At 42.4% G+C, this 27,130-nt stretch overlaps 1 protein-coding gene across 2 annotated transcripts in view; it reads left to right on the top strand.

The window, feature by feature from the left end:
- The first annotated feature begins 12,796 nt into the window (after positions 1–12,796).
- LOC129855471 (trafficking protein particle complex subunit 8-like) overlaps positions 12,797–27,130 on the top strand; it is a 73,755-nt gene continuing 59,421 nt past the window's right edge. For both annotated transcript variants that reach the window (XM_055923176.1, XM_055923175.1), the window contains exons 1-2: positions 12,797–13,303; positions 22,690–22,902. In XM_055923176.1, the coding sequence (XP_055779151.1) occupies positions 13,147–13,303; positions 22,690–22,902 (370 nt within the window). In that variant the 5' untranslated portion in view covers positions 12,797–13,146. The remainder of the gene's footprint in view (positions 13,304–22,689; positions 22,903–27,130) is intronic.

Here is a 27,130-nt window from a genome sequence, read left to right as displayed (position 1 = left end):
ATTGTAAACCATAGCCTAGCATACCTCATTGCCAATTTGGTTTTCGATGTGTGAGGCACTTTTCCCCGGGACTGTCTGAAGGTGACAGTCCAGGAGAGACTGACGGATCAGGGCCTAGTTTCCCAGTTGAGATGTACAGTACCAGTCAAACGTTTGGACACACAACTCATTCAAGGGTTGTTCTTTATTTGTACTATTTTCTACATTGTAGAATAATAGTGAAGACAATCAAAACTACAAAATAACACATATGGAATTATGGAGTAACCAAAAAAGTGTTAAACAAATCAAAATATATATTATATTTGAGATGCTTCAAAGTAGCCACCCTTTACCTTGAAGACAGCTTGAAGGCAAAAACCCTTGAATGAGTAGGTGTGTCCAAACTTTTGACTGGTACTGTAATTTAAAGGGGAAATCGGCAGTTACTACATCCATTTTTGGACTGATAAATGAATGATATGTACTCATTGATTCTTGAAGAATATAACTTATAAATGCATCATGAGCTTAGTTCAACTGTCAAGCCCCATCAAAACCCAAAATGTAAGCTTGTTTTACTCCAACGTTTGTAAACAAGAACAAGCTTGTGTGCGCAGCGCTGACGTCACACACAGAGCCCAACAAAACCAGTAGGAGATTCAACCAAAAACAAATGAGGAAAAGTGTGATTTAGTGAATATTCATCAGTTTACTAACTCCTGTTACATTCACCCCTCCTGAATATCACCAAAACCACTACACTCAAAAAATATATACTTTAGCCTTTAACAGCACGCATAGTTAATGAGACACATGACCCTTGACTAGACCAGCTTCTCTAAAGATCTCATCTTCAGTTCAGTTAAAAAAGGAGTTTAAAAGGTCGATCAGGCCTCTAACCCTTCTAGAGCAACGTGGTGCAGCCTACACCACAGGACACTTGGTCTTTCAACTTTACATCTTCCTATTTTGTCTCATAAAACTAATCAATTCATGTTTGATAGAGAGACCTCAACATATTATATCCCTGTATTACCTTAGAACTTAAGCAACGTGTCCTTAGGCCTGAGCTTTCCCTGACGACAACCCACAGCTCCATCTAAAAGGTCTCTGAACCATGGACTCAATAAGGCAATTCACTGATCTAACCCCCCTTCCCATTCTTGTTCTAAATGGACCTTGGGCAGCTACTGAGTCCAGTATGGGTAAGGGGGTCTAGACACTGTCATGACCAGTTGTCTGAGCTGTAAACAGGGCAAAAGTCAACATTGTCCAGGTCTATGACGGTGTCTGTCTCAGGTACAGCTGGAGAGGGATCTGTTTCAAGAGATGTGACTGACTCAGGGGCAATACTTGTTCTATCGAACAGAAGATTCCCTTTCCAGGTCACTGACATCATCCATTTCCGGACTTCCACAGGTAAGATCACTTTCTCTTTCAGATCCATCATCCCGAGGCTCCTTGACAGGTAAGAAGATGCCATCTAGCAGTAGATTCATTCTCAACCACTGTGTACATCACAGGCTCCCACTTGTCTGCCAGTTTCTTCTTATCCCTTTTTCCCTTTGTTTGCCAGTAACACTCAATCTCCTTTGTGGAGCGAGACCCCTTTTACCTTCTTGTTGTATTGTCTTGTCTGGTGTTGCTGTTCTTTGCAAATGTGTTGTGCAATTCCTGCTGCTTCGGTCAAGGTCGAGAGGAGTCTTGGAGTAAGTACTGAATTCTACCACAACAAGATCTTGGAGGACTGCCTTAAACATGACGTCAATTGGAAGCCTGGGGACACGGCCGAACATAGGGCAAAGGGTTGCGTACCCTGTGGTCTTGTGGATGGTTGCATTGTATACGAAAGTCAGTGTTTGGATCTGCTGAGGCCATTCTCGCTTGGTCCTCAGTGGTAATGCTCTGAGCATGTTCCCTAATGTTCTATTGAAGCGTTCAATCCCCACCGCCTAAGTACAAGGTCGTCAAGGTTCTCATTGGCAGCTTTGAGAATTTCCTTGTAGATAATGCTCTCCCATCAGGGGGCTTTGGCTGTGTAGGACCAACCCTGCCAGGCAGGCCCACAATCTTGAGGGGGCGGTGCTGCTTTAGTAGGTCTCTGACCACATTCATCTTTCTGATTTGGCTGCGTATAGACTACTTACAGTAGGCCCATAAAACAGATAAGGACTTCTCCTTACTGTATGGGTCGCTCAGGTGGGTGTCTAGGGTATAGGGTTGTTGACCATTCCATCATGATAGGACAGTTGATAAATAAATATTAATCATTAGATTGATGATTGACAGTTACTGTAGTTGGTCATGTGCCCAGTCCAAATTGGCCTAGGTCAGCGAGTAAGCCACTTTTACAACCTTCAGCACTTTAACCTGTAGTCTATATAATTGTCGATAGGCTCAATAACATGCAACTGATCCCCACAAGCTTCAGTGCCTAGGATCTTAGACAACATAACCACTCGATTTTTTACAGGAAAGCATGATTGTTATTCGATATTCCATTATAGAGGCATTTAATCATGTGCTGGTGGAAATCGCGCGTCATGACCAATGATCTTCACAGCAGTCATGACCCATTGAGAACTGTTTCTAGTTTAGCCAATTTCAGGATCTGGACACTTCTGATAAGCCTATAAACTACATCAATAATTAGGTGTGATCTATGAGCATGGTGTGTCCTTTGAAGCGCTCCAATGCGCTATCGAGCGTTTAAGACTTGACTTCTCCGGTCTCTGCTGGACTGCGTCACCTTCAGTGACAGAGAAACGTTCTTGACAGTTCGACAACCAAGTTGCCAAGGCTATTAGTCTATGGGTTACAATGTTTTTAATCAAAATATGTAGGCTGCTACGCCGTTATAATCAGTGCTTGATTTGTAAATTGGCAGGTGCATTGCATTTGCGTAGTGGCAGAGGTGGAAAAAGTACCCAATTGTCATACTTAAGTAAAAGTAAAGATACCTTAACAGAAAATGACTCAAGTAAAAGTAAAAGTGAAAGTCACCCAGTAAAATACAACTTGAGTAAAACTCTAAACGTTTTTGGTTTTAAATGTACTTAAGTACCAAAAGTAAAAGTAAACATATGTTCTAATTACTTATATTAGGCAAACCAAATGGCACAATATTCTTCTTATTATTATTTTTTAAATGTAAGGATAGTCAAGGGCGCACTCCAACACTCAGACATAATTTACAAATGAACAGTAGCTGTGTGTGAGTAACATCACTGGGGAATGTGATGAAGGAAAATGATGAAACACAGAGAGACGAAAGGTACACTATTTTATGTTTTTTTATTGGTCAATGTTTTTGGGAAGCCTGGCTTCCCTTGGCATCCATGAATACACACCACTGCAAATGAAGCATTTGTGTTTAGTGAATCCGCCAGATCAGAGGCCGTAGGGATGACCAGGGATGTTCTCTAGATAAGTGTGTGAACTGGTCCCTTTTCCTGTAATTTTGGCATGTAACAAGTACTTTCGGTGTCAGGGAAAATGTATGGATAAAAAGTACATTATTTTCTTTATGAATGTAGTGGAGTAAAAGTAAAAGTTGTCAAAAATATAAATAGTAAAGTACAGATACCCCAAAAAATAGTACTTTAAAGTATTTTTTACTTAAGTACTTTACACCACTACGTAGTGGCATAGAGCGCAGTAGAGTAGAGGCACTTACAGAAGTTACACACATGGGGAACATTTTTAGTAGCCCAGTGTCTGGGTAAAATGCGGCCTTTTATAAAATGCGTTTCATGCAATTCTATGTAATTTTACATGACTGGAGACTGGCAGAATCTTTTTTAATACCACACATATGACAGGCTACTTTGACACGGACAAGATGAGAATCTGGACAGATTTCCCTCAAGAATTTCCCTGTATTTAGCACCATCCATCTTTCCTTCAATTCTGACCAGTTTCCCAGTCCTTGCTGATTAAAAACATCCCCACAGCATGATGCTGCCACCACCATGCTTCACTGTGGGGATGGTGTTCTCGAGGTGATGAGAGGTGTTGGGTTTGCGCCAGATATAGCGTTTTCATTGATGACCAAAAAGCTAAATTTTAGTCTCATCTGACCAGAGTACCTTCTTCCATATGTTTGGGGAGTCTCCCACATGCCTTTTGTCGAACACCAAACATGTTTGCCTATTTTTTTTCTTTAAGCAATGGCATTTTCCTGGCCACTCTTCCGTAAAGCCCAGCTCTGTGAAGTGTATGGCTTAAAGTGGTTCTATGGACAGATACTCCAATCTCTGCTGTGGAGCTTTGCAGCTCCTTCAGGGTTATCTTTGGTCTCTTTGTTGCCTCTCTGATTAATGCCCTCCTTGCCTGGTCCGTGAGTTTTGGTGGGCGGCCGTCTATTGCCAGGTTTGTTGTGGTGCCATATTCTTTCCATTTTTTAATAATGGATTTAATGGTGCTGCGTGGGATGTTCAAAGTTTCAGATATTTTTTTATAACCAAATCCTGATCTGTACTTCTCCACAACTTTGTCCCTGACCTGTTTGGAGAGCTCCTTGGTCTTCATAGTGCCACTTGCTTTGTTGTGCCCCTTTCTTAGTGGTGTTGCAGACTCTGGGGCCTTTCAGAACAGATGTATATATACTGAGATCATGTGACAGATCACGTGACACTTAGATTGCACACAGGTGGACTTTATTTAACAAATTATGTGACTTCTGAAGGTAATTGGTTGCACCAGATCTTATTTAGGGGCTTGATAGCAGAGGGGGTGAATATATATGCATGTAGAACATTTTTTAGAATTTTTTAAAAAAAGTTATTTTTTACATGAAATCCAAATAAAAATCAATTTAAATTACAGGTTGTAATGCAACAAAATAGAAAAAATGCCAAGGCGGGTGAATACTTTTGCAAGCCACTGTAGGTGTGTGGAGACATATTGTAGCCTACAATATGAGTTTGTCCTAAAAATGCTTTCCAGTTTCACCGACTCACCCAATGATGCGCAGCTCACTCACTGATGATGGCCTATGCCTTTGTGCCAAAAGCCTTTCTCTCTCTTGTTTTACTTGTAAAACCTTGTTACTTTGTAAAACAATATTTGGAATTTGATCAAATATTTTTGGTAGCCTACAGCAGACAGATTAGAGCAGGGGTACTCAAGTACAATTTGAGAAGGTCCGGTCACACAAATTTCCAAGGTGGCAATGGTCCGGATGGATAATGTAATTTATCGGCGTAGTAACAAACCCCCACCTCGCAACCCCAAACTGTTCACACCCCTCTTGTTGGCAGAGCATTTTTTTTACAGTTTTAAAGCTAATTTCCCGCAATTCTACACATTCTTCCATGTCTTTGTGTGTTTATATGATACTGGGAGTTATTTTGTTTTTGGGAACTAACTAATTGAGTGTATGTAAACTTTTGACGCACTGGGAATGTGATAAAAAAAAGCTGAAATAAATCATTCTCTCTGCTTTTATTCTGACATTTCACATTCTTAAAATAAAGTGGTGATCCTAACTTACCTTTTACTTTTACTAAAAACTAACCCTGTTCTGGGTCCGGATCCAGTCTGCGGTCCGGCAGTTGAGTATGGAGGGATTAGAGTCGTCTCTTTTCAGCAGGATCCATTTGCTTTCCAACCTGTGTTTTCCCACGATTGTATTTGAAATATTAACGAATTAACGGAGGCAACTTGAATTAACTTTGATCGCTTTTATTCAAAAATGTTCCATTAATAAAAGTAACAATTATTTTTCATGCCAACAGAGGACTGGCAAATCAGATCTGGCAAATAAATCAGGGGTGCAGAGCAGCTCGCAATATAAATAAAAAGCCGCATGAGGGACGTCAGATAATTCACTTACCAGCGATTTCACAAGTTAGTATTTTTGCAGTAGCCTAGCCTTGATTGCCAGGGAAATGTTTCGTAGAAATATAGGCTACTTTGACTGGACAATTAGCCTAGGATATGAAAAAGCTACTATTGAATCGGCCAAAAGCCTATCTATTTAGTGATATTAATAATTGAGGACAAGGTTTATAGAGTATTCCATGGTGTTCAGCTCTAAACCAGTGGTGTTGGTCAATAGGTAATGCGTCCATCTGCCGTGCTTGAGGCTTGACTGAAATACAACATTGATTTAGGGCCTATGCGCACCATAGATGGGTTACATAGGCCTATAGGCTATGTCATTGTTTTATGGGCTAAATAATGTAAAGCTATTGTGTGACAATGTATTTGTGTAGTATATTTCTATAGGCCAGCCCACCTATAGCTACTTTAACAAAATTACATGAAACAAATTCATAGATCCAATGATTTATCGTCTGTAAGCTATAGAACATGGTGCCGCTACATCGTTTGATGCGTATTCGCGGGATTCGTTGGCTTTCCCACTGATAAATGGTAATCCCTTAACTCGGAACAGCCTAAACTCATATATTTAGGCCTATAATAAGCTCCAATGTGTCCACTGATTATGAAATTTAAGATGCTTATATGAGGAGGCGTTGCCTGAACAAAACGTGTGTGCTATACTGTAGGCTTGCTTATAAACAATTTGTTTATCATCTCAGGCACTGGCCTCTAATTGGCACTGAGCTGTTTTACCTGTATTCGGACAGGTTCAGGATCCCGGACAGCGTTGATAAAGGACGCAGGTGCTGATGAGAGACAACTGGCGAGACTCATAGTCTCTATTATTGAGACAGGCATTGCTATTGTTTCGGAGAGCTTGTTCCCTCTGCAGGTCTCGACAAGGAAGTATTGTCAGCAGACCACATGGCGTTTATACATTGGCTGGTTATCTGCACTAAAAGGCGACGTTTCGAAACAGAGGCGCGCAACTCCGGGGAGGAGATAACCACTGCTCCGAGCCCAGGACGAGATGGAAGGCTATAGGATACAAAGCACTCGAGCTCTGATGTTGAGATACGGTCATTTCCAAACCATTATATATTTTTTTACCTTTATTTAACTTGACAAGTCAGTTAAGAACAAATTCTTATTTACAATTATTTACAAACCCTAACCCAGACGACACTGGGCCAATTGTGTGCCGCCCTATGGGACTCCCAATCACGGCCGGTTGAAATACAGCCTGGAATCGAACCAGGGTCTGTAGTGACACCTCTAGCACTGAGATGCAGTGCCTTGGACCGCTGCACCACTCAGGAGCCCACTAATACAGCGTGAGTTATTTAGGCAATGTCATCCTGTTTACATTTATACCCGACTTTTCGCTGTTGACCTATGAACGTGCGAACAGGCTGCCTCTCCAACACCCAGACACAGCTCTTTACCTCGAATCTCAGAATGCCACTACTACCCGTGACAGCAGCCTTTCAGATAACACACTCTAGCCCTGCTAAAAGGGACGATTTTCCAGTTAGGCCTGCCTCAAACTCTGGCGTGAGTGAACTTAAGTGGCCTTTAAGTCCAGCGGGACAGATGCACAGTGTCAATAGGCCTATGGATGCAATTAGGCCTACAGCTTGACCGACACTACTGGTAGGATATAGAGACGAACACCATGGAATACTGCATAAATACACCCTCAATTATAGGCTATATGCTACCATAGGTCTATTAATTTGTAGCTTAATCGAATCGTAGGCTATTGTCCAGATAGCCTATATTTCTATGATACATTTTCCCCACAATACTGCAAAAATACCATAAGAAGTAATTTATCCAATCGCTGGAAATTTAGGAAGCGTGGAATTCTAGAAAACAGTTGCTGGTTGTAGCCGCATGAGGGACGTCATCAATCTCATCAATCTACACACAATACTCCATTAAAAAAAATATATATATATTTGCATAAGTATTCAGACCCTTTACTCAACACTTTGTTGAAGCACCTTTGGCAGCGATTATAGCTTCGAATCATCTTTGGTATGACGCTATAAGCTTGGCACACCTGTATTTGGGGAGTTTCTGCCATTTTTATCTGCAGATCCTCTCAAGCTCTGTCAGGTTCGATGTCGAGTATTGCTGCACAACTATGTTCAGGTCTCTCCAGAGAGGTTCAATCAGGTTCGAGTCTGGGCTCTGGCTGGGCAACTCAAGGATATTCAGAGACTTGTCCTGAAGCAATTCCTGCATTGTCTTGGCTGTGTGCTTAGGGTCATTGTCCTATTGGAACGTGGACCTTCACCACAGTCTGAGGTCCTGAGGTCTCTGGATCATATTTTCAATAAGGATTGCTCTGTACTTTGCTCCGTTCATCTTTCCCTCGATCCTGAATAGTCTCCTAGTCCCTGCTGCTGAAAAACATCCCCACAGCATGATGCTGCTACCCCCATGCTTCACTGTAGTGATGGTGCGAGGTTTCATAGAGATGTGACGATTGGCATTCAGCCCAAAGAGTTCAAACTTGGTTTCACCAGACCAGAGAATCTTGTTTCTCATGGTCAGTTTTTAGGTGCCTTATGGCAAACACCAAACGGGTTGTCATATGCCTTTTACTGAGGAGTGGCTTCCGTCTGTCCACTCTACCATAAAGGCCTGATTGGTAGAGTGCTGCAGAGATGGGTTGTCCTTTTGGAAGGTTCTCCCATATCCACAGAGGAACTCCGGAGCTCTTTCAGTGTGACCATCGGGTTCTTGGTCACCTCCCTGACCAACGCCCTTCTCCCCCGATTGCTCAGTTTGGCCGGGCAGCCAGCTCTAGGAAGAGTCTTGGGAGTTCTAAACTTCTTCCATTTAAGAATGATGGTTGGCCATTGTGTTCTTGTGGAGCTTCAATGTTGCTGAAATGTTTTGGTACCCTTCCCCAGATATGTGCCTCGACACAATCCTGTCTTGGAGCTCTATGGACAATTCCTTCGACCTCATGGCTTGGTTTGTGACTCCAAATCAAGTTGTAGAAACATCTCAAGGATGATCAATGGAAACAAGATGCACCTGGGCTCAATTTTGAGTGTAATAGCAAAGGGTCCGAATACTTATGTAAATAAGGTATCTGTGTTTTATTTTTAATACATTTGCAAAAATGTCTAAAAACCTGTCTTCACTTTGTAATTATGGGGTATTGTGCGTAGATTGATGAGGAAAAATGTTTATTTAATCAATTTTAGAGTAAGGCTGCAAGATTACAAAATGTGGAAAAAGTCAAGTGGTCTGAATACTTCCTAAATGTACTGTAATTTGAAAAATAAACATTGTAAACCATAGCCTAGCATACCTCATTGCCAATTTGGTTTTCGATGTGTGAGGCACTTTTCCCCGGGACTGTCTGAAGGTGACAGTCCAGGAGAGACTGACGGATCAGGGCCTAGTTTCCCAGTTGAGATGTACAGTACCAGTCAAACGTTTGGACACACAACTCATTCAAGGGTTGTTCTTTATTTGTACTATTTTCTACATTGTAGAATAATAGTGAAGACAATCAAAACTACAAAATAACACATATGGAATTATGGAGTAACCAAAAAAGTGTTAAACAAATCAAAATATATATTATATTTGAGATGCTTCAAAGTAGCCACCCTTTACCTTGAAGACAGCTTGAAGGCAAAAACCCTTGAATGAGTAGGTGTGTCCAAACTTTTGACTGGTACTGTAATTTAAAGGGGAAATCGGCAGTTACTACATCCATTTTTGGACTGATAAATGAATGATATGTACTCATTGATTCTTGAAGAATATAACTTATAAATGCATCATGAGCTTAGTTCAACTGTCAAGCCCCATCAAAACCCAAAATGTAAGCTTGTTTTACTCCAACGTTTGTAAACAAGAACAAGCTTGTGTGCGCAGCGCTGACGTCACACACAGAGCCCAACAAAACCAGTAGGAGATTCAACCAAAAACAAATGAGGAAAAGTGTGATTTAGTGAATATTCATCAGTTTACTAACTCCTGTTACATTCACCCCTCCTGAATATCACCAAAACCACTACACTCAAAAAATATATACTTTAGCCTTTAACAGCACGCATAGTTAATGAGACACATGACCCTTGACTAGACCAGCTTCTCTAAAGATCTCATCTTCAGTTCAGTTAAAAAAGGAGTTTAAAAGGTCGATCAGGCCTCTAACCCTTCTAGAGCAACGTGGTGCAGCCTACACCACAGGACACTTGGTCTTTCAACTTTACATCTTCCTATTTTGTCTCATAAAACTAATCAATTCATGTTTGATAGAGAGACCTCAACATATTATATCCCTGTATTACCTTAGAACTTAAGCAACGTGTCCTTAGGCCTGAGCTTTCCCTGACGACAACCCACAGCTCCATCTAAAAGGTCTCTGAACCATGGACTCAATAAGGCAATTCACTGATCTAACCCCCCTTCCCATTCTTGTTCTAAATGGACCTTGGGCAGCTACTGAGTCCAGTATGGGTAAGGGGGTCTAGACACTGTCATGACCAGTTGTCTGAGCTGTAAACAGGGCAAAAGTCAACATTGTCCAGGTCTATGACGGTGTCTGTCTCAGGTACAGCTGGAGAGGGATCTGTTTCAAGAGATGTGACTGACTCAGGGGCAATACTTGTTCTATCGAACAGAAGATTCCCTTTCCAGGTCACTGACATCATCCATTTCCGGACTTCCACAGGTAAGATCACTTTCTCTTTCAGATCCATCATCCCGAGGCTCCTTGACAGGTAAGAAGATGCCATCTAGCAGTAGATTCATTCTCAACCACTGTGTACATCACAGGCTCCCACTTGTCTGCCAGTTTCTTCTTATCCCTTTTTCCCTTTGTTTGCCAGTAACACTCAATCTCCTTTGTGGAGCGAGACCCCTTTTACCTTCTTGTTGTATTGTCTTGTCTGGTGTTGCTGTTCTTTGCAAATGTGTTGTGCAATTCCTGCTGCTTCGGTCAAGGTCGAGAGGAGTCTTGGAGTAAGTACTGAATTCTACCACAACAAGATCTTGGAGGACTGCCTTAAACATGACGTCAATTGGAAGCCTGGGGACACGGCCGAACATAGGGCAAAGGGTTGCGTACCCTGTGGTCTTGTGGATGGTTGCATTGTATACGAAAGTCAGTGTTTGGATCTGCTGAGGCCATTCTCGCTTGGTCCTCAGTGGTAATGCTCTGAGCATGTTCCCTAATGTTCTATTGAAGCGTTCAATCCCCACCGCCTAAGTACAAGGTCGTCAAGGTTCTCATTGGCAGCTTTGAGAATTTCCTTGTAGATAATGCTCTCCCATCAGGGGGCTTTGGCTGTGTAGGACCAACCCTGCCAGGCAGGCCCACAATCTTGAGGGGGCGGTGCTGCTTTAGTAGGTCTCTGACCACATTCATCTTTCTGATTTGGCTGCGTATAGACTACTTACAGTAGGCCCATAAAACAGATAAGGACTTCTCCTTACTGTATGGGTCGCTCAGGTGGGTGTCTAGGGTATAGGGTTGTTGACCATTCCATCATGATAGGACAGTTGATAAATAAATATTAATCATTTATTTTAAAACGTATATCCCATATCTGCACAAAATTGAAAGCTCTCTCTCACAACCCCTGCTCACAAACACACCCCTATTCTTTTTCACTCACTTAATTCCACACTTTTCCAAACACAAAAACACACAACCCACCTTCCATGACAATACATCCGCACATACCCACATAGTGTGCCTTCTATGTCTTCTGTGTTTTATCAGTACCATGTTGATTGTGTACTTTTGTGTTCTAGTTCCTTATATTTGAAGATGTATTATTTCACTAATTCTCCTTTCTTCTAACGCTGTCTTATCAATTTATGAAATACTATAAATGGAAAGTAAAACAAATTATTTTCCAACATTCCCATATCTAGAATGATATAGTGCAGTTTATTTCTTTAACAATTGTTGCATTTTATTTATTTTCTATATATTGTTTAATAACAATCCCTACCATGGCTAGTATTGGGTGTAACATTAGTCGACTCCTCTATGGGAACTTTGTAATATTTAGAATAGCCATGGAGTAGTCTTTGTGTCTCGGAACATTTGGTTATCAATATACAGTTTATCGACTACCATTTAACTGGCTGTCACAATCTCCATACAATCAGCACAAACACTTTCGGATGTAGTCCTCAACAGTGCATCCCACTTATAATGTAGCTGCTTTGTATTGATGTGACACTTTTCAATTTCAAACAAGCGCGCGCACGCCCCCCCCCCCAAAAAAAACTAAACAACAACACCACCCCTCAGGGGCTCTCTCCCTTCCCATGCAGTGTCGAACCCTAATCACACTCGCTGTCTTATGTAAAATATTATTACAAAGGAAGTTGACAAGGAAGTGAGTTTGTGTTTATACAGGACCTCCCACCCCGACCGACTGTCAACCAATCATGTCAATGCGGAACTATATGTACGCCTCCGCATTGTTACAACATTTCGGAGGCGCACAGCGAGGCTACGCTATTGGGTTACTCCCTCCATATCGAGTCTCCGATCACATTTTCAGATCAAGTATAAATTGGCTTAGTCGTCAAGGTTGTAAAAGTTGTGGAAGTGACAGTCTTAAAAACGCAATATTTGAATAATCAAATCATTATCTAGTTTGTCGTGATTTCCTTTAGAAAATAAAAACAAACCCGTTTATGTGTTGTTTGATTTCAGATAAAAAAAAAAAAAAACGAGGAACGACTTTACTCGTTTTGTATCTTGTCATCTAATATGAAATATTAATTGGGCAAAAAGTACACGGACCTGTAACAAATAATCAAACTTTATTTTTGATTCGAACTTTGGCTCAAACTGTGTGAAAACGACCTTAGGCCAACAGCCCGAGGCGTAGCAAGCCACACATCGATTGAGCTGCCACTGTCTGGTCTCCCTACATATGCCGCATTTAAAACAACTGGGTACTCGGGGGTAAAAATACCATGTCAAATCATGACGTCAGTGATCTTCTGGTCGGAGCTCTAGACAGAGGCCCGAGCTCCCGAGTTAGATGACAGTTCAAATCGTTATTTCCCAGTCGGGGCTATTTTTTTTCCCGAGTTCCCAGTTATTTTGAACGCTCCGAAGTCGGAGATTTCCTAGTTCCCCGTTGTTTTGAACGCGGCAATAACATGACCACCACTGTGCTGCCACAGCAAGCAACTGTAGAATTCAACATGGCTGCCTTTCACGGTCAGTAAGGGAGTTATTTTCAAGTCAGAAGCGGATAGTTAGCGTTTCACTATCTAAATCCAGAGATAAATACATTTTCGTAGTTCGGGCCTCTCAAGCAGACCGCGATGGCTCAGTGCGTACAGTCGGTGCAGGAATTCATCCAGGACTCGTTTGTCCCTATGGTGGCGGTCCTGTGCAGCGAAGATGCAGAGAAAGTGACTCGTAAAAACAACCTGAATTTCTCGGAGCTGCTAAGGCCCTTCTGCCGGTTAACATCCGAAGGTAAGGGCTTTGACACACAACAACTAAACCTGTTTATGCTCCAGACCGACACATGACACAGAGACATCTTAAACCAAGCTATGTTTGCGGCATTGTGTGTACACAATTGTTAACTAGTTAGCTTTAGCATGATGCTGTCCTCCTAGCCAACTAAGCTAACGTTAGCCAATTGCATTTACCGCCGTCACTTGGCTGTGTCAAGTCAAGTGACAGGAAGGACTAACCAGCAGTAGCAGACGTGGTGTTGGAACAGGGGCCTTGTCTTGTTTCTTGAATGTGTCACACGATAGGGCCCACTTGACACCCAAGATATCTGCCAGTGTGCGGCTGTAACCGCCTTGGGTGCCTTTGTAACGTTTGTTAGTTAAAATTGCTTTCGTTTCAACGCAGCGGGGAAGAGGCCCACTTCTATTAGGGCCGGGGATGGGAAGGACGACTTGGGAGTTAACTAAGCTTCGCCTGTCATGCTAATTTAGCTAGCTAAATTGCTTAGACACCCTTCCTTGAAGTTGCAGCTATCGGCTTGCTATCTATATTAGCTAGTTAGCCAAATTCAGAGGTGCTTAGCCAGCAATCAGACAGTCATCTCGTGTGACACTGCATCAGACAGTCATCTCGCCACTGACTGAGCAACGCCCAACAACAACATTTGACTTAACGTAGCTAGTAAGCTCGCTAACTGGCTAAGCAAGATGGATTCTGAGACAGAAATAGACATTCAGTTGAACTTGGATTAAGCAGCCACTAGCCAGAGTGTCTTTGGCTAGAGTAGATGACGGTTGTATTCGTAATTCGGTTTAATGCTTGTTTACCACTGGCATTTAAAACGCCAGGTTACTCATGGTCAGACTGACAATCCAATGGCTTGGTTCCTCACTCATTATGTAATCTAGCTAGCTAGTTACCAACCTATATCCATCCCATAGGTACCATATAATATCTTTCCAAAGGGCAAGGCCTACCAATCACATCTAGTGTTTATTTTTGCTATGGCTGAAGTGAAATTGGAAAACTGCCGTGTTTTGCAAACAAGGCTCTAGGTTTTGATTATCAGGCTGTGATAAACTCACAGCCATAAGTGTCATTGCCCTATCATAACCATAGTTGTCAAATAATGAGTCCTCTCATAGACACAAGACACCATTTCTATTCGATTAATCAAATGTATAATCTCCCCAAGAGGAGCAGGAAACAAGGAGTGGCAATTTCACAAAACTCCAGAGAATAAGCTCTTGGTGTGTGTTTAACTTCCAGCACATTTAATAAAAAATCTGGAGGAATGTGTCCAGATTGTTGACGGGGCTGACTCAGAGGACATCACTGTGAAGAAGTGCCAGAGTGTTTTCCATGGAGCCTCAAAGTGGAGGGGTCATAATACACTTTAAAACCTAGCGGGGATTTTAGAAACACTTAGAATAAGGGCTGTGTTTCGTGTAGACTTACCCTGGCGTGACGTTTTGATAACCATTTAAATCTCTTGGGCAAGGTGACTTTCATCAATATATTCAGCTCTATTTAGTGATTTGAAAATGTTAATTAGCATCAACGTAGACATCATGCCAAACTACAAATCCCTGCAAGGTCCTGCGTGTCATCTCTAGCTGACACCTTTGCTAACAGCTGTAGTGTCAAACAGTGGCAACTTGTCATTCAGTGCAGGTGGGGCAGAACCCCACTTGTTTTGAGCCCCGCCTTTCTAGCCCCAAAATAATTAATCATATTTTTTGCCATTTAAGGGTCACACATCAGTTTGCAAACAATGTAAAATATATTGTTTTGTACAAAAATTGAGTTCATAAAGCCATATACAAACTTGGTCTCTTTTTTTCTTAAGGCAGCTCCAAAATGCAGGCGTTTCAGCCAAACTCAGTGCTTTCTGTAGTGGTGGGGCAGCCAGTGGAAGATACGGAGCCTAAGGGTTGGTACTTTCTCTAGTTGCGCCGTGATTGGCTCAGTCTTCTGTCACTCATGTGGATACTATGTCACTGCCAAATCTAAGGGTAGCGCTCGAATAGTCAAGCCCCTTGGGTGCTGCCATGGAGTTACATTAGAAGTGCTCTCAAGAAGGCACAAGGTCATTGGTCATAGATAAAATGACGTCAAATCACGTTATATCTATCATACTTTCAAAATCTTAGCTAGCAAGCTAGCAGTCATCATGAATCAAGTAGACATTCTACTGGCAAATCTTTTTTAATCCTTTTCATATGAAGAGAAATTATAAATAAAATGTATCTGTGCTCATCGGCCATTGGACATAAAAATTACACAAGTTGGAAATCGCAAATTCAAAAACGTGCACCGAATACAACAGGTGTAGTCCTTACAGTGAAATGCTTACTTACAGGCCTTAACCAACGGTGCTATTTTTAAGTAAAAAATAGGTATTAGGTTAACAATAAATAAGTAAAGAAATAAAAACAACAGTAAAAAGTCAGTGAAAAATAACAGTAGCGAGGCAATATACAGGCACTGGTTAGTCAGGCTAGTTGAGGTAGTATGTACATTTAGGTATAGTTAAAGTGACTATGCATATATGACAGAGTAGCAGTAGAGTAAAAGAGGGGGTGGTGGGACACAATGCAGATAGTCCGGGTAGCCAACGTGTGGGGGCACCGCTTAGTCGGGCTAATTGAGGTAGTATGTATATGAATGTATGGTTAAAGTGACTATGCATATATGATAAACAGAGAGCAGCAGCTTAAGAGGGGTTGGGGGGGGGGGGATGCAAATAATCCGGTAGCCATTTGATTACTTGTTCAGGAGTCTTATAGCTTGGGGGTAAAAGCTGTTGAAAAGCCTTTTGGTCCTAGTCTAGGTGTTCCGGTACCGCTTGTCATGCGGTAGTATAGAGAACAGTCTATGACTGCGGTGGCTGGGGTCTTTGACAATTTTTAGGGCCTTCCTCTGACATCGCCTGGTGTAGAGGTCCTGGATGGCAGGCAGTTTAGCTCCATGTACTGGGCCGTACGCACTACCCTCTGTAGTGCCTTGCGGTCGGAGGCCGAGCAGTTGCCATACCAGGCAGTGATGCAACCAGTCAGGATGCGAACTTAATGATGGTTTAGGAGTTGTGCCTGGCCACACAGTCGTGGGTGAACAGGGAGTACAGGAGGGGACTGAGCACGCACCCCTGAGGGGCTCCAGTGTTGAGGATTAGTGTGGTCGAGGGTGTTGAATGCTGAGCTGTAGTCATTGAATAGCATTCTCACTTAGGTGTTCCTTTTGTCCAGGTGGGAAAGGGCAGCGTGGAGTGCAATAGAGATTGCATCATCTGTGGGTCTGTTTGGGCAGTATGGGTCTAGAGTTTCTGGGATAATGGTGTTGATGTGAGCCATGACCAGCCTTTCAAAGCACTTCATGGCACTTCACAGCCGTGATTGCTATCTGCTCTCATGCATGCCTCAGTGTTGCTTGCCTTGAAGTGAGCATAGACGTAATTTAGGTCGTCTGGTAGGTTCGTGTCACTGGGCAGCTCGCAGCTGTATTCCCCTTTTGTTGTCTGTAATAGTTTGCCACTTAAGACAAGCGTCGGAGCCGGTGTAGTACGATTCACTCTTAGCCCTGTTTTGATGCTTTGCCTGTTTGATGTTTTGTCGGAGGGCATAGCAGGATTTCTTATAAACCTGTGGGTTCGAGTCCCACACATTGAAAGCTGCAGCTCTACCCTTTAGCTCAGTGTGAATGTTGCCTGTAATCCATGGCTTCTGGTTGGGGTATGTACGTACAGTCACTGTGGGGACAACGTCCTCGATGCACTTATTGATAAAGCCAGTGACTGATGTGGTGTACTTCTCAATGCCATCGGAAGTATCCCAGAACATGTTCCAGTCTGTGGTAGCAAAACAGTCCCGCAGTTTAGCATCTGCTTCATCTGACCACTTTTTTTTTATAGACCGAGTCACTGGTGCTTTGTTTGCTTGTAAGCAGGAATCAGGAGGATGGAATTGTGGTCAGATTTACCAAATGGAGGGCGAGGGAGAGCTTTGTATGCGTCTCTGTGTGTGGAGTACAGGTGATATAGAATTTTTTCCCCCCTCTGGTTGCGCATTTAACATGTTGATTGAAATGAGGTAAAACTGATTTAAGTTTCCCTGCATTAAAATCCCTGTTCACTAGGAGCGCCACCTCTGGGTGTGCGGTTTCCTGTTTGCTTATTTCCTTATGCAGCTGACTGAGTGCATTCTTAGTGCTAGCATCTGTCTGTGGTGGTAAATAAACAGCCACGAAAAGTATGGATAAACTCTCTTGGCAAATAGTGTGGTCTACAATTTATTGTTGGATACTCATCTTCAGGCGAGCAAAATCTAGAGACATCCTTAGATTTCGTGCAGACCCCCCCCCCCCCCCATCTTACTGGAATGTGCTGTTCTATCTTACCGGTGCAGCGTAAATCCCGCTATCTGAATATCCATGTCATCGTTCAGCCACTATTCCGTGAAACATAAGATGTTACAGTTTCTGATGTCCCATTGGTAGGATATTCGTGATCGTACCTTGTCTATTTTATTGTCCAGGGATTGCATGTTGGCAAGAAATTGACGGTAACGGCAGCTTTGCCACTTGCTGTCTGTGGATGCTTACGAGGCACCCCACTCTGTGTTCTCTGTACCTGTGTGTCTTTATCTTGGAAATGACGGGCATGTTGGCCTTGTCGGGTGTTCGAAGTAAATCCTGTGGGTCCTGCTTGTTGGAAAAAATAAATAAAATAATAATCTTTGTCTAATTCGAGGTAAGTCAACGTTCTTCTGATATCCAGAAGCTCTTTTTTGCCGTAATATACGGTTTCAGAAACATTGTGTATAAAACAAGTTGCAAAAAACCCACATAATAGCACAATTGGTTAGGTGCCCGTAAAACTGCTGCCATTTCTTCCGGTGCCATTCTACGCCTAAAGTGGTGAGTGGTTTGGAATTGCAAGTCGGGAACTCGAGGCTCTTTCTAGAGCTCGGACCTGAAGCTTACTGACGTCATCATGATTTGACTTAGTTTTTTTCCCGAGTTCCCAGTTGTCTTGAAAGCACCATAAATTCAGAGAATGCCAGAATCTGATGACAAAGTTTGCCACGAAGGACCGTCGTGCCACATTCCACAACGTGAGTCCAAAAATGTATTGTTTGCTTCTGCATAAAATATGTATAATGAGAGGGAGATATGCATACTGTAGCTAAGAAAGTAATACTAAGTATGTTGTGTAGTAAGCTGTTAGTAGCCCATGTGCCTCACCCTAATAATTTGGTCCCGTTTCCCTTCCTAATTTCACCTACAGTCGTGGCCAAAAGTTTTGAGAATGACACAAATATACATTTTCACAAAGTCTGTTGCCTCAGTTTGTATGACGGCAATTTTCATAAACTCCAGAATGTTATGAGGAGTGGTCAGATTAATTGCAAAGTCGCTCTTTGCCATGCAAATGAACTGAATCCCCAAAAAACATTTCCACTGCATTTCAGCACCGCCACAAAAGGACCAGCTGACATCATGTCAGTGATTCTCTCATTAACACAGGTGTGAGTGTTGATGAGGACAAGGCTGGAGATCACTCCAACATGCTGATTGAGTTCGAATAACAGACAGGAAGCTTCAGATGGAGGGTGGTGCTTGGAATCATTGTTTGTCCTCTGTCAATCATGGTTACCTGCAAGGAAACACGTGCCATCATCATTGCTTTGCACAAAAAGGGCTTCACAGGCAAGGATATTGCTGCCAGTAAGATTGCACCTAAATCAACCATTTATCGGCTCATCAAGAACTTCAAGGAGAGCGGTTCAATTGTTGTGAAGAAGGCTTCAGGACGCCCAAGAAAGTCCAGCAAGTGCCAGGACCGTCTCCTGAAGTTGATTCAGCTGCGGGATCGGGGCACTTCCTAACTAGCTGGATTGAAGCAAGGGTATGAATAGTAGACATGCAAGTGTATCCGTTCACTGTTTACAACAGGTTTTCAGCTCCCCAGACCTGTCATCAGCCTGATGGGGTGCCGTCGGTTTGTTCAGTTTACACCTGTGCTAATCTGTGTGTGTATAGCAATGGAATTTAACATCCAACCAATGCATCAAGTGTCGTGCTGTAGGTCCACCACACACCCGCAGGGTTGTGGGGTCCTGTCCAGAAACAACCCCTAGACCTAGACACGTGTTGAGATCTGAGACAATTGGACACGTGTAAGCAAAATTCCACCAAGCCTATCAGAGGGTAAGGTGGCGCGCTCAGTGTCACCACCCATCAATCCCTCTCAGATCTCACAAGTTCAGATGACAGTCTTATAACATGTTATTCAATAAATCTGTTTTGTTCGAAAAATGTGCATATTTCAGGTATAAATCATAGTTTACATTGCGCCTACAATCAGAAATTGCACCGAAAGCAGCCAGAATAATTACAGACACCAACGTGACATACCGAAATACTCATCATAAAACATTTCTGAAAAATACATGGTGTATAGCAAATGAAAGACAAAGATCTTGTGAATACAGACAATATTTCCGATTTTCTAAGTGTTTTACAGCGAAAACACAATATAGCATTATATTAGCTTACTACAATAGCCTACCACACTACCGCATTCATTTATTCATCAAGGCATGTTAGCGATAGAAATAGGCACGTTAGCGTTAGCGAATAAACCAGCAAAAGATATTACATTTCACTAACCTTCATAAACCTTCCTCAGATGACAGTCCTATAACATCAGGTTATACATACACTTATGTTTTGTTCGAAAATGTGCATATTTAGAGCTGAAATCCGTGGTTATACAACGTAGCATAACGTAGCATAACGTGCTAACGTAGCATCTTTTCCCCAGAATGTGCGGATATTTCTATTAGACTCTCACCTATTCTGACCAAATAGCTATTCATAAACATTACAAAAAAATACATGTTGTATAGGAAACGATAGATCCATTAGTTCTTAATGCAATCACAGTGTTAGAATTCTAAAAATATCTTCGTTATGACATAAGACTTAGTTATGGTAAGGGAATAACCAAAACCTGAGCGCAAAGCTACTAGTACACAGTTCGACAGATATATGAAATAGCATCACAAAATGGTTCCTACTTTTGCTGATCTTCTATCAGAATGTTGTACCTTTGGTCCTTTGTCCAGAAGCGTCTTTGTTTGGATTCAGAACGTTCTTTATCCCTCTTGAATTAGCAAGCACACTGGCCATGCGGCGCTAAGCTCTCCAACGTCAACAAAGTCAAACAACGCAACACAACTAACGTCCCGAATAAATTTCAATAACCTAATGAAACTATATTGAAAAAACATACTTTAGGATGATATTGTAACATGTATCAAATAAAATCAAAGCCGGAGATCATATTCGCCCATAACGACTGGTTTCCAGTAGGCAATAACAGGTCCCAACACGCGCCTTGCAGAAAACAGAAAATTGGGGACACGTTGTTCCAAGAAGGCTTATTCACCGTCAGACAGAGATAATCAACTCATTTTTCCTCTCACTTCCTCTTGACACCCGGGTGAAGGTGTATGACGTGCACATATAGCCATACCTATCATGCCCATTTATAGGCAGTCACATGAACAGAACATAGATTTCAGACTTTCCACTTCCAGGTCACAAAGTGTGCTGCCAAATGAGTTCTGTTTTACCCACAGACAAAATTCAAACGGTTTAAGAAACTAGAGTGTTTTCTATTCAATAGTAATAATAATATGTATATTGTACGAGCAAGAATTGAGTACGAGGCCGTTTAAATTGGAGACGTTTTTCCCCAAAAGTGAAAACAGCACCCCCTGTCCTCATCAGGTTTTAAGATCAAATTCTTATTTACAATGATGGCCCACCCCAGCCAAACACGGACGACACTGTGCCAATTTTGCGCCGCACTATTGGACTCCCAATCACGGCCGGATGTGATACAGCCTGGATTCGAACCAGGGACTGTAGTGATGCCTTTTCTACTGAGATGCAGTGTCTTAGGCTGCCGGGCCAAATTATAATTTTATTGGTTATTATTGTCAATGATTCTTTTTGATAGAATGGGTTCTATCATATGAACTATAGAAATGAAGTTTTTCTTTTGCATTCTTCTGGGAGGTTTAGCATGGCTGTAAATGATAGAGATGTTGACTATTTGAAGCACAAATAGACCTGGCTACCAGGCATGACAACAGTGACCATGTGACATTTTGAATGATTGTATATGTTTTGTTGTTGCTAGGAGTTATGGCCTCATTGTGCCTATCGAGATTCTTATTCCGGTAACTACACATGTGAAGCTGCAAGAAAATCCTATTTAAATGTATTTCATACCTTTTTGAAATGTTGACCCTGATGTTACACGTTTGCCTATTTATGGATAGAAATACCCATTTCAGATAGAATAAAGGCATTAGAATGAATCAGAGTCTGCCACAAGTAGAGCTCCTTCTGCAATAAACATCACGCTGGGTGCAAGACCATTGCTGCACGTCTGAAGTTTGCAAAAGTGCACCTGAATGTTCCACTGCGCTACTGGCAAAATATTCTGTGGACAGATGAAACTACAGTTGTGTTGTTTGGAAGGAACACACAACACTGTGTGGAGGAAAAAAAGGCACAGCACACCAACATCAAAACCTCATCCCAACTGTGAAGAATGGCAGAGGGAGTATCATGGTTTGGGGCTGCTTTGCTACCTCAGGGCCTGGACAGCTTGCTATCATCGACAGAAAATTGAATTCCCAAATTTATCAAGACAGCCTTACATTCTCTTGCAAAATATCTGTCTGCCAATTGAAGCTCAACAGAAGTTGAGTGATGCAACAGGACAACGACCCAAAACACAGAAGTTAATCAACAACAGAATGGCTTCAACAGAAGAAAATACGCCTTCTGGAGTGGCCCAGTCAGATTCCTGACCTCAGCCCGATTTTGAGATGCTGTGGCTAGACCTCAAGAGAGCAGTCCACACCAGACATCCTAAGAATATTGCTGAACTGAAACAGTTTTGTGAAGAGTAATGGTCCACAATTCCTCCTGACCATTGTGCAGGTCTGGTCCGCAACTACAGAAAACATTTGGTTGAGGTTATTGCTGCCAAAGGAGGGTCACCCAGTTTTTAAATCCAAGGGTTCACATACTTTTCCCACCCTGCACTGTGAATGTTTACACGGTGTATTAAATAAAGACATGAAAACATTTAATTGTTTGTTATTAGTTTAAGCAGACTGTGTTTGTCTATTGTTGTGACCTAGATGAAGATCAGATCAAATTTATGCAGAAATTCAGGTATTTCCAAAGTATTCACATACTTTCTCTTGCCACTATGTGTTTCAGCATGTTCGATGTGATCACTTTTAAACAAGATGTTGTTTTGAGATGCAAGATCACTGATTCTATGCAGTCTCTCAAACACACTTTCTGTCTCGTAGGTCACATGAGGGACCCCAACAACCAGGTGCAGGTGGTAAAGAACCTTCGTATCAGCGTCAACAACGTGGTGACACGCCCTTCTGTCCCTGCCTCCGGCGTCCCTGGCCATGCTCACCGACGGCTGCTCAGCGAGGTGGTGTTGACATGCCAACCGGCTGAGGGTGGTGTTGCCAATGTCATTACTGCTGGCGACTATGACCTCAATATTAGTGGTGAGTATATTCACAGCCCTTGACTTTTTCCACATTTTGTTGTTACAAGTTGGGATTTCATAGCCTTTTTTTTGTCAACAATCTACACAAAATACTCGAATGTCAAGGTGGAAGAAAAAGTATAACATTTGTATAAATAAAATCTTCATTACATAACTATTCCACACCCCTGAGTCAATACAAGTTAGAATCACCTTTGGCAATGATAACAACCAAGTCTTTCTGGGTCTCAAAGAGCTTTTCAGACCTGGATTGTGCAACATTTGCCTATTTATTTTTTTCTAAATTCATCAAGCTCTGTCAAATTGGTTGTTGATCATCGCTGGACAACCATTTTCAAGTTTTGTCATAGATTCTCAAGTAGATTCAAGTCAACTGTAACTCGGCAACTCAGGAACATTCATAGTCTTCTTGGTCAGCAACTCCAGTGTAGATTTGGCCTTGTGTTTTAGGTTTCCTGCTGAAAAGTGAATTCATCTCACAGTTTCTGGTGGAAAGCAGACAACCAAGTTTTCCTCTAGAATATTTTCCTGTCCCTAGCTCCATTCCGTTCATTTTTTTTATCCTGAAAAACTACCTAGTCCTTAACAATTACAAGCATACCTGTAACTTGATGCAGCCACCACTATGCTTGAAAATATGGAGAGTGGTACTCAGTAATGTGTTTTATTGGATTTGCTCCAAACATAACACTTTGTATTCAGGAGAAAATTGCTTAGAAGCTGTTGAGGAGCCTCTTGGTCCTAGACCTAGCGCTCTGGTACCGCTTGCCGTGCGGTAGCAGAGAAAACAGTGAATTACTTATGTGACTGGAGTCTCTGACAATTTTATGGGCTTTCCTCTGACACCGCCTATTATATAGGTCCTGGATGGCAGGAAGCTTGGCCCCAGTGATGTACTGGGCCGTTCGCACTACCCTCTGTAGTGCCTTACGGTCAGATGCCGAACAGCTGCCATAGCAGGCGGTGATGTAACTGGTCACGATGCTCTCGATGGTGCCGCTGTAGAAACCTTTGCGAATCTGAGGACCCATGCCAAATCTTTTCATTCTCCTGAGGGGGAAAATGTTTTGTGTCCTCTTCATGACTGTCTTGGTATGTTTGGACACCAAGGAACTTGAAACTCTCGACCCGCTCCACTACAGCCCCATCGATGAGAATGGGGGCCTGTTCGGCCCGCCTTTTCCTGTAGTCCACGATCAGCTCCTTAGTCTTGCTCACATTGAGGGAGAGGTTGTTGTCCTGGCACCACACTGCCAGTTGTCTGACCTTCTCCCTATAGGCCGTCTCATCGTTGTCAGTGATAAGGCCTACCACAGTTGTCATCAGCAAACTTAATGATGATGTTTGAGTTGTTTGGCCACTCAGTTGTGGGTGAACAGGGAATACTAAGTACACACCCCTGAGGGGCCCCAGTGTTAAGGATCAGCGTGGCAGACGTTTTGTTGCCTACTCTTACCACCTTGGGGCGACCCGTCAGGAAGTCCAGGATCCAGTTGCAGAGGGAGGTGTTTAGTGCCAGAGTCCTTAGCTTAGTGATGAGGTTTGTGAACAGCATTCTCATATACGTGTTCCTTTTGTCCAGGTGAGAAAGGGCAGTGTGGAGTGCAATAGAGATTGCATCATCTGTGGATCTGTTGGGGTGGTATGTGAATTGGAGTGGGTCTAGGGTGTCCGGGAGGATGCTGTCGATGTGAGCCATGACTAGCCTTTCAAAACACTTCATGGCAACCGACGTGAGTGCCGCAGGGCGGTAATCATTTAGGGAGATTACCTTTGCTTCCTTGGGCACGGGAACTATGGTGTTCTGCTTGAAACATGTAGGTTTTACTGACCCGGTCAGGGAGATGTTGAAAATGTCAGTGAAGACACTTGACAGTTGGTCTGCACATGCTTTGAGCACACGTCCTGGTAATCCGTCTGGCCCAGCGGCTTTGAATGTTGACCTGTTTTAAAGGTTTTGTTCACATCTGCTGCCGAGAGGGTTATCACACAGTCATCCAGGACAGCTGGTGCTCTCGTGCATGCTTCATTGTTGCTTGCCTCGAAGCGAGCATAAAAGGCATTTAGCTCGTCTGGTAGGCTAACGTCACTGGGCAGCTCGCGTTTGGGTTTCCCTTTGTAGTCCGTAATAGCTTAAGTCCTGCCACATCTGACGAGCGTCAGAGCATGTGTAGTAGGATTCAATCTAAATCTTGTATTGACGCTTTGCTTGTTTGATGGTTCGTCTGAGAGCATAGCGGGATTTCTTATAAGTGCCTGGATTAGTTTCCCGCTCCTTGAAAACAGAAGCTCTAGCCTTTAGCTCGATGCAGATGTTGCCTGCAATCCATGGCTTCTGGTTGGGATATGTACGTACAGTCACTGTGGAGACGACGTCATCGATGCACTTATTGATGAAGCCAATGACTGATGTGGTGTATTCCTCAATGCCTTTGGATGAACAGAACATATCCTAGAACATATTCCAGTCTGTGCCAGCAAAACAGTCCTGTAGTGTAGCATCTGCCTCATCTGACCACTTCCTTATTGGGTGAGTCACTGGTACTTCCTGCTTTTGTTTTTGCTTGTAAGCAGGAATCAGGAGGATAGATTAGGGGTCAGATTTGCCAAATGGAGGGCAGTGGAGAGCTTTGTATGCATCTCTGTGTGTGGAGTAAAGGTGGTTTAGGATTTCTTTTTCTCTGGTTGCACATGTGACATGCTGGTAAAATTTTGGTCAAACTGATTTAAGCTTGCCTGCATTAAAGTTAAAGTTATCGTTTTTTATGTCCTGTTGGTAAGGTAAACTTAATCGTAGGTTATATATTTTGTCATCCAATGGTTGCACGTTAGCAAGAAGAATGGACAGCAGTGGGAGTTTACTCGCTCGCCTATTGATCTTCAGAAGGATGCCCGATCTGTGGCCCCTTTTCCTGCGTCTTTTCTTCACACAAAAGGCGGGGATCTGGGCCTGTTCCAGTGAAAGCAGGATATCCTTATATGAAGGCTATTCCACGTGAGAAATTGCCAAGAAACTGAAGATCTCGTACAACGCTGTGTACTACTCCCTTCACAGAACAGCGCAAACTGGCTCTAACCAGAATAGAAAGAGGAGTGGGAGGCACCGGTGCACAACTGAGCAAGAGGACAAGTACATTAGAGAGTTTAGTTTGAGAAACAGATGCCTCACAAGTCCTCAACTGGCAGCTTCATTAAATAGTACCCGCAAAACACCAGTCTCAACCTCAACCGTGTAGAGGCGACTCCCGGATGCTGGCACTCCTCTTTCTATTCTGGTTAGGGCCAGTTTGCGCTGTTCTGTGAAGGGAGTAGTACACAGCGTTGTATGAGATCTTCAGTTTCTTGGCAATTTCTCGCATGGAATAGCCTTCATTTCTCAGAACAATAATAGACTGACCAGTTTCAGAAGAATCGTCTTTTTTTCCTTCCCATTTTGAGCCTGTAATCAAATCCCCAAATGCTGATGCTCCAGATACTCAACTAGTCTAAAGAAGGCCAGTTTTATTGCTTCTTTAATCAGGACAACAGTTTTCAGCTGTGCTAACATAATTGCAAAAGGGTTTTCTAATGATCAATTAGCCTTTTAAAATGATAAACTTGGATTAGCTAACACAACGTGCCATTGGGACACAGGAGTGATGGTTGCTGATAATGAGCCTCTGTAAGCCTATGTAGATATTCCATAAGAAATCTGCCGTTTACAGCTTCGATAGTCATTTACAATATTAACAATGTCTACACTGTATTTCTGATCAATTTGATGTTATTTTAATGGACAAAAAATTGGCATTTTTTTTCAAAAACAAGGACATTTCAAAGTGACCCCAAACTTTTGAACGGTGTTTGTGTACCTTTGTATACCTTTATTATTCCCCGCAAGCCCTACCACACCTTCCCCATTTGGAGTAAACTAATAAACAATAACACTTAGGCTTCTACTTCCAGCTTATACATACTATACACATCTTACAGACACAATCTATTTTACAATAGTTATATTTTGTTTTTAGTCCTGGCCTTCCTCTATTTTTGATGTCCATGCAGTTTGATTTCTATTTGCCATGTATTTGTAACTGTGCTATTTCACAAAAGTTCTTAACCTATATTCATTTTACAGACCCCGTATGTTTTACGTTTTGTCTTGTTATTATTAGTCCCACCCGTCAGCTCCATTCAACCCCTTCCATCTATCTCTTAACACCCTCCATTTTGGATTTCTATTTGCC

Source organism: Salvelinus fontinalis, chromosome 5, assembly GCF_029448725.1.
Source record: "Salvelinus fontinalis isolate EN_2023a chromosome 5, ASM2944872v1, whole genome shotgun sequence".
Lineage (NCBI taxonomy): Eukaryota > Metazoa > Chordata > Actinopteri > Salmoniformes > Salmonidae > Salvelinus > Salvelinus fontinalis.
Note: the sequence above shows the minus strand (reverse complement) of the source record. Positions and strands in the feature narration are given on the sequence as shown.